This window comes from Prunus mume, linkage group LG8 (genome assembly GCF_029339155.1).
Source record: "Prunus mume cultivar Tortuosa linkage group LG8, ASM2933915v1, whole genome shotgun sequence".
NCBI classification, from domain to species: Eukaryota; Viridiplantae; Streptophyta; class Magnoliopsida; order Rosales; family Rosaceae; genus Prunus; species Prunus mume.
Window position 1 is genome coordinate 20767682 of NC_142705.1, and position 8714 is coordinate 20776395.

Below are 8714 nucleotides of genomic sequence, written 5' to 3' on the forward strand. Positions count from 1 at the left end.
AAACCTTAAGTCCAAACCAAACAACGAAAATGGAGAGGAGACATAGACATTTGCACAACGACACCGACTTGACAATGGAGATGTCTATGTCTCCTCTCCATTGTTGGCTCTGACATAGACATCTGCACCATCCGAAAAGTCCAAAGAGATAGATGATTTCAAAACAAGAAATGGAAGAAAAACTAAAAATCAAGGTTGAAGATGAAGATAAGAGACTGGAGCTCGTGAAATGACTTACGCTATGGCTTCAACTCCAGATAAATGGATTAGAATTCCAATTTTATGTTAAAAGGGTAATAAAAGTATTTCATCTTATTAATTAAATTAAAAAATGTGCAACTGTCGATTTTTGAGTTTTTTTTTTGGGTGTGTTTATAGTTTTTAAATAAATGTTTCCCTATAAGAATATGTCGAAGATCGAGTGTTTAACTAAATTTGTATTAATATTAATTGTGGGCCCCTCATGAAAGTGAGACTTTTGATCTGTTGCTCACCTTGCTCCTGCTCAACGTCACCTTTGCCTATATATAGGAGAGTTCTAACCGACTTACCTTACTCGGTCAGTTTATTATATTACAGCAATTTGATTATTTTATACTAAAGCATACTTCGATATCATGATATTTTGGATTCACTGACTTTGCTAGGTCAGTTTGCATTAATTTTAACATTTCTACTATTTTCTGCAGTCGAAAAGGGACTTCTTAAATGATCAAAACTTTTGGGATTACTTGCAGTGGATTTGATCACAATCTTCAGGAAATTGCCACAGCTAAGTAATTAAGTTCGTTCCAGTGGCGATATGTACACACAAAGAGCATCTACATTTTCTCCATCTACAACACCTCAATGGAAATATGATGTCTTTCTCAGTTTTAGAGGTGATGACACTCGGAAGGGCTTTACAGACCACTTATATGAAACATTGAGAGCTCAAGGAATCATAACTTTCAGGGATGAGTCTAAAATTTCGAAGGGAAAAGCTATTTCTCGAGAACTGACTGCTGCGATTGAAGGATCAAGGTTTGCGCTTATTGTCCTCTCACAAAATTATGCATCCTCAACATGGTGCTTGGATGAACTTCTACACATTCTTAAATTCATGGAAGCAAGAGAAGCAGTTCTACCAATTTTCTATCATGTTGATCCATCTCATGTACGAAAACAAACGGGGTGTTTTGAGAAAGCCTTTACACAACTAGAAGAAAGATTTAGTTCGGATGACAAAACGAAGGTGCAAGAGTGGAGAGATGCGTTGGCGAAAGTGGCAGATTTCTCTGGGTGGAAGGCTAAGGACTGGTATACATTTTATTTTTATTATTTTCCAAGGAAAGTTTCTTAAAAAGTTTGAAAAGAGTAGCCGTGTTTTTATATGATGATTTATCTATATCTATATCTATATCTATATATAAAACAAAAAGCAGAGAATGGTGAAACATTCAAAATATCAAAAAAAGCTTTTCGTTAACTCAAACATTAAAAATTGAAAGGATTAGTAAAACAAGGATAATATGGATCCTATTTTTAAAATTTAAAATTATGAAAAAAATTAGATAATGAGTCCTATTTTTATGGAACAAAACTACCCATTATCTTTTTTAATTCTAAAATAAAATAAAATAATTTAAAAACATAAGCAAAGGGGCTTAGTATATAAAAGGCAGAAACATAGAATAATAGTAAAACATTCAAAAATCTAAAAAATACTCTTGATTAACTAAATTGCTAAAAGTTATATCCATTTAACATTCTAAGGGTATCCCCGAAAAAAAAACATTTTAAGGGCAAAATGGTGAAATACTTATAATATATATATATATATATATATATATATATATATATATAGCAAAAGGTAGAGAATGGTAAAACATTTACAATACCAAAAAATGCCCTTGGTTAATGCTAACATTAAGAATTAAAATTATTAATTAAATGAGGATAACATGGTAAATTCACACTTTTTTATATTAAAAAATAATAATAATTAAAAGAAAAATCAGATAATGGATCCTATTTTTATAGAACACAACTACCTATTATCTTTTTTAATTCTAAAATAAAATAATTTTTTAAAAAAAGCTTTTTGCAGATGCGGAAGCACGTGTGGAGAGGCTAGTTAAATAAAGAAATTAAAACAAAATTCAAAATTTAAAACCGACTTACAATGTGGTAGTTACCTCCACCTCTGCCTTTTTTTCATTCGCTTTAGTTATTAAAACTAAAAATATAAAATGCATGAAGATTACACCTACATATTAATTATGAAAAATGTCTTAGACAAAAAAAAATATGCATTAGTTACTCCACCTTTCTCGAAGACTTGATATCCTGTCTATAAGTATATCCATAATTAACTCCTTTTTTTTAATAAAATTATTATTATAAGAAAAAAAATGTTATTCATTATTTTTCATAATTAAAAGATTAAAATTAATAAAAGATATTAACACATGTGTTAATTTTAATTGACATGGCACAAAAACATTAGCTACCACATAATGTGGTCAACTAAATGTGGTCAAAATATTTAGAGTGTCCAAATTAGATGACAATGAGGTGTTAGTTGGATTGGTCATCCCAAATGATTATGGGTTCAAGCCACCACTGTACACGCATGTGTGTGAGTTTATCCCTTTTCCCTTCTTAACTTTGGCATAAAAAGAAAAAATGTCCAAATAGCATTAAGCCAGTACCTGCTGACTTCACATATCAATTTGGTCCATTTCGTTAGGTTCCGTCAAAATTACTATTAAATTGATGACGTGGCCTATATATGGGGCCCACATATCCAATGAGATAATGCCATGTGAATCTAAATAGATAAAATTATTATTTTTAAATAGTTTCACATAAAAATCTAAAAGATATTTAAAATTGGTTTTTTTAAGTTGAAGCTCTCTTCCTCTCAGCCCTAGGGATGGCAAAAATCCTCATGGGAGTGGGTCCCCGTCGGGTCCCCTAGCCTAACGAGGGGAGATTTTGGAGTCAAACGGAAAACGAATATCGGGTACGGGGATCTCTGAACTTGAAAATCTCCGACGGGTATGGGGAAGGGATGGTATTTTCATCCCCATCCCCGAACCTGACCCGAAAATATATATGTTTATAATAAAATAAATAAATATATAATTATAATATTTATGTTTAACTTTAGTTAACCTCTCTCTCCTAATTCTTCCTAATCTTCTTTGGAATTTCATATGGATGTGATTTTGAATACTTGAGTTCAACTTTATATTTAATTTGGATGTGTTGAATGATAATTTAATAGGGAGTTTCACTAAAACACCCAAAATGAAGGTTGAAATTATAAAAAAACCCAACACCCAAAGCACTTTATAAACACACCCAAAACCCATCATTATACACACTCAAAACCCATTTATAAACACACCCAAAAAGTTGACTTTGGGGTTGATTTTGGTGTGTTTCTATGTTTAAATAGTGCTTGGGTTTTTTTATAAATACATGTCTAGGATTGGGTTTATTTATAAATTTGTAAATTTAATATGAAACTTAATGTTAAAATGTATGATAAATATTTTTTATGTAAAAAAAAAATTGGGGGTTCGGGTATGGGGATAGTTCCCTAACGAGAACGGGGATGGGATTCCGAAACCTATTAAAGGAGGATGGGTTTGGGGACGGGGTGGGAACGGAGAGCAGGGACGGGAATGGTATTGTTATACCCGGCCCTATCCGACCCGTTGCCATCTCTACTCCGCCCCTCTCTCTCCCCACTCTCTCCCCTTCTACCCTCTCTCTCTCTCTCTCTCTCTCTCTCTCTCTCTCTGTGCCGTAACTCAGGTTTTTTTCTTGCCCACAACCCGATCGACCCATCTCCACCCGCAATCTATGCCCAACCCCACCTTCTCTCTCTTTTTTTCCTCTGTGGACTGCTTCTAGCTGTGTCAAAAATTCCAAGAAAAGATACAGTTTTTCGATGGGTTTTAATTTTTGTATTTAAATCTCATTTGGGTTGCGATTGTTTCAATGGTTTCTGGCAGAGAGAAAGAGAAACACAGAGGAGGATGGGGAATGGGAGTGTTTTGTTGGATTACAAATTACTTCAGGAGAGGATGAGGGGGGTATGTGGGAATTTTTTTTTATTGAGATGGATTTTGGTGGAGTGAGAGACAGCGGGGGAGAGAGAGGGACATAGAGTGGAGGGAGAGAGACGAGGGGCTCTGCCACTTAAAAAAAAATGTTTTTTAGATTTTAAATGTGAAATTATTATTTTAAAAAATATTTTTTTATTTAGTTTCATGTAGCATTATCTCCTTGGATATGTGAGCACTACATACATGCCACGTCATTAATTTAAAAGAAATTTTCACGGAACTTAATGGCATCACCAAATTGATGTGTGATTTGTAACATAAAGAACTGGTAATGTCAGAAAAAAAAAAACATAAATGATTAAAGGTGATAATTTGACACACATCAGGGAACATTTGTGATAAAAACTCTTTTATATATGATCTGACAACCTTTCTTAAAATCTAGAGATACGACTGATATTTATGTTAATATGTTATAGGTACGAAACCTTGCTCATCAAAGATATAATCGATGTGATATGGAAAAGATTACGTCCTACATTGTTCACTTCTGTGGAGAACTCAGTTGGATTAGACTCAAGTATGAACTCAATTGATTTATTGTTAGGTGCAGGGGTCGATGATGTTCGCTTTATAGGGATATGGGGTATGGGTGGGATTGGTAAAACAACTATTGCCAGAGTTGTTCGTGAGAGAATCTCTCCTGAATTTGAATTGAGCATATTTCTTGAGAATGTCAGTGATAATGTTCAAAAAGGTGGTCTAATATCCCAACAAAGAGAAATTCTATCAAGGATATCGATGAAAACGATTGACATATTTGATGTTCATGAAGGATCTACAATGTTTAGAAGATTACTTCATCACAAAAAGGTTCTTCTCATTCTCGATGATGTGATGAACTTAGACCATTTAGATTATTTGGCTGGAAAGCAAGAGTGGTTTGGCTCTGGGAGTAGAGTTCTTATTACAACTAGAAATGAGCATTTGTTAGTTGAACATGGAGTGGAGAGAAGATTTCATGTCAAACGTCTAAATCATGATGACGCTCTTAAGCTTTTTAGTTGGAAAGCATTTGGAAAAGACCACCCTGAAAAAAATTATATTGATTTGTCTAGCTGTGTTGTGAGTTATGCTGATGGTCTTCCACTAGCTCTTAAAGTTTTGGGGAGTTTTTTGCGTGGAAGACATGTAACTGCTTGGAACAGTGCGTTGGGTAAACTAAGGGATCTTTGTAACGCAGTTTTGGGGACACTTCAAATAAGTTACGATGATCTAGATGACAAGGAGAAGAAAATTTTCCTAGACATTGCATGTTTCTTTAACGGGGAGAAAAAAGATCGAGTTATCGAAATCCTAGACAGTTGCGGCTTTTGTGCAAGTATTGGAATAGATGTCATCATTGAGAAATCTCTGTTAACTAATTCATATGGCACTCTATGGATGCATCGATTGCTCCAAGAGATGGGTCGTGAAATAGTCAATCGAGAGTGTCTTGATGAGCCGGGAAATCGCAGCAGGTTGTGGTGCCATGAAGAGGCCAAGCATGTGTTGAGCAAAAATACAGTAAGGGGACTCTTAGTTTACGAATGAGTTTAGTTCTTTTCATATGTTAGTTATATATGAGTTTCACTATTCTTTATCCGTGCATGTTTGATAGGGAACAGATGCAGTAGAAAGTATAACCATGGACAAAACTGGGCCAGTGGTGCACGGGGATGCTAAATGCTTTTCAAGGATGAAGAAACTGAGACTTCTCAATCTCGCTAATGTGAACCTCTCTAATGATCTTGAATATCTCTCTGATAATTTACGAAGTCTTGAATGGGCTGGGTATCCTTCAAAATATTTCCCGTCACATTTCAACCCAGAGAAACTACTAGAACTTAACATGTGCCATAGTCACATTGAATCTTTTTGGACGGGTGTTAAGGTATCTTATTGCTGCTTAATCTTCTATTACCCTTAAACATCGAAGCTTTTTTTTATTTTTATTTTTATTTTATATGTTCTTACTTGACAGCCTTTCATAGAATTTGAAGACAATTTTTTTTCTGTGTTCTTTTGACAGATTTTATACAATTTGAAAGTCATTAAGCTCAGCCACTCATTGAATCTTGTCAACACCCCAGACTTTAGAGGCTTTCCAAATCTTGAGTATCTGATTCTGGAAGGTTGTATACGATTGTATAAGGTCGACCCATCCCTTGGAATGCTTGAAAGAATTACTCATGTAAACTTGAAGGATTGCAAAAGTCTTGTGCATCTTCCAAGAAGTGTGTATGGCTTAAAATCTGTCAAAGTTCTTAATCTCTCTGGCTGCTCAAAGCTCGAAAAGTTGCCCAATGAGTTGGGCAATGCAGAGTGTTTGGAGGAGCTTGATGTGAGTGGAACTGCCATAAGACAACTGCCTTCCTCCATTGTTCGGTTGAAAAGCCTCACAGTATTAAACTTTCGTGGATGTAAAGGACCATCACCTAAATTTTGGAATTTGCTCTCCCTTTTTCAGCTATTTCTCTCCCTTTTTCAGCGATTTCTAATAAGACGTCGTGTTCCCACGCCTTTGTTGCTGCCTTCTCTATCTGGTTTGGTTTCCTTAAAAAAACTTACTCTAAGTGATTGCAATCTCTTGGAAGTCCCTAATGACCTTAGCTGCTTGTCCTCATTAACCGACCTAGATCTCAGTAGAAACCAGTTTGTTAGCCTACCCAACGGCATCTCTCTACTTTCTAGACTTCTATTTTTTAACTTGGAGTATTGCGAGAGGCTTCAAGAATTGCCAGAGGTTCCACAAACAGTAATAGCAGTTGTTGATAACTGTATTTCATTAGAAAGAATTGCCAGAGGTTCCACAGAAAGGTGCAAGTTGCTGTTACGGGCACAATGTATCAACTGCTTCAAATTTGCTGAGATGCACAATTTTAGGAGTTTGGTATTTACATTACTGGAACAATACGTTGGGGTCTCTCTCGCGCTCTCTATCTCATTCACACACTAAATAATATGTTGGCTTCTTAAGTGTTTTGACGTTGTTTTTTTTATGATGCAGGAAGTCCCTATTACTCAAGACGTATTTCAATTTGTTGTTCCTGGAAATGAAATTCCCGAGTGGTTCAATCATAAATCTGCTGAATATATATACAATGAGGAGGAGTGGTTCAATCCTCAAAGTGTGGAGTATCCATTAAGTGTGCAGCTATGTCCAGGTTGGTTTACTGAAAAATGGATGGGATTCGCGGTGTGCATTGCTTTTGCAATCCAGGAACGATCACCTAATTGCGACCATGCTCTTAAGTATCCTAGATTTGATTACAATTATACACATATTATTACTTGCAAAGTGGACATCAATGGAAAGGAGATGACAGCACGTAGGCGTCCATTTGTGTTTCTCAATGCAGAGTTGGGCCAAGCTGTGTCTGATCACCTTTGGGTACTCTTTTTTCCTCGTCACTTTCCTCAGTTGTGGAAGGGTATCAGCGATCAGGTTAAATTGCCTTCTGGCACAGAGTGGTGGCAAGGTATATTTGGTCAGATTACATTTTCAATTATGGCCAGAGTTGGCCATGGAGTAATAGTGAAGCAGTGTGCAGCTCGTCTGGTGTACGAGGGAGACTTGGAAGAGCTTGACCCAAGATTTAGCCGCCGGACCCGAAGCAATGTCACCATTTCTGAGGTGGATTCAGAATTCCCCTCTTATACAAACAAGTAGGAGCTAGTGGATGCAAGTGGTACTATTGATAACCCTTTTCATATAAGGTCAATAAAATCTGTTCTATGTGGAATTCATCAATCAAATTACAAAATTACATTTTCATAACACTTTCAGTTGCGTAATCTTGGCTGTTTTTTTCCCTCTTAAATTTGTCTTAGTTTTTCTCTCATGGCTTGCTTTACTTCATTTGTATGTAGGGATAAAATTGTTGATTTTCAACAGATGAATGGAATGGAACCACAACAGCAATGAGAGCCAACACAACTAGGACAACAAGAGTAATGATCCTTCCTCCCAATGCAAGTGTGGCCTCATTATGTACTTTCTTAATACGTTGTTTCGAAGCACCGAGTATTAAGGAAATTAAAAATTACAATAAAAGAATTTAAACATTAAGTGACTATGAGGCATCTTATGCATAAAAAGTATTAATAATGATGTTTTCAATCATAGTGGTTACCATGTCTCATTACTTCAACATTATATTAGACCTCTTAAATTGAAATATTTTTATTTCAAACGTGGGCTTAGCCAAGTTGGCTAGAGCGGATGTGCTCCTCCACTTTGCACCTGAGTTCAAATCTCCCTTCCCGTAGTTTAGATTAGATTAAAGTAGAATAATATCGTTTTTATAAAGAATATTGAAATATCTTCTTAAAACGCAACTTATTAATTTGTTCATTAGTGTTTGATCCATAGAAGAAACAACATATTATTGTTGTTGATACACTAATAAAACACTTTATCAATACGAGTGATAAACTATTAAAACTCTTCACTATAACAAAAGCTGGAAGAACTTACAAAGCAAAGCAGCTCAGTACTAATTAAAAAGAAGAAATCAAAAGTAAAGTATGTTTTGAATGCCGTTTTTGGGACCAGTTCTTTTGAAATGAGAGACCTTAGCCTTGATCAGACAAGTCTCGCAATTTTATTTT

General features: G+C 35.3%; 1 protein-coding gene across 1 annotated transcript; it reads left to right on the forward strand.

The window, feature by feature from the left end:
* Positions 1-723: 723 nt before the first annotated feature.
* LOC107881889 (TMV resistance protein N-like) lies at positions 724-8178 on the forward strand. The gene is made up of 6 exons (XM_089042902.1): positions 724-1299; positions 4541-5627; positions 5722-5994; positions 6133-7023; positions 7111-7792; positions 7974-8178. The coding sequence occupies exons 1-5, from the start codon at positions 803-805 to the stop codon at positions 7771-7773; spliced, it is 3411 nt and encodes a 1136-aa protein (XP_088899028.1). The 5' UTR covers positions 724-802; the 3' UTR covers positions 7774-7792; positions 7974-8178.
* Positions 8179-8714: the final 536 nt, after the last annotated feature.

Coding starts and splice junctions, on each gene's coding strand:
- LOC107881889 (XM_089042902.1), top strand. CDS start 803: ATGTACACACAAAGAGCATCTACATTTTCTCCATCTACAACACCTCAA. Junction 1,300..4,540: donor GGGTGGAAGGCTAAGGACTG/GTATACATTTTA, acceptor AATATGTTATAG/GTACGAAACCTTGCTCATCA. Junction 5,628..5,721: donor ATGTGTTGAGCAAAAATACA/GTAAGGGGACTC, acceptor CATGTTTGATAG/GGAACAGATGCAGTAGAAAG.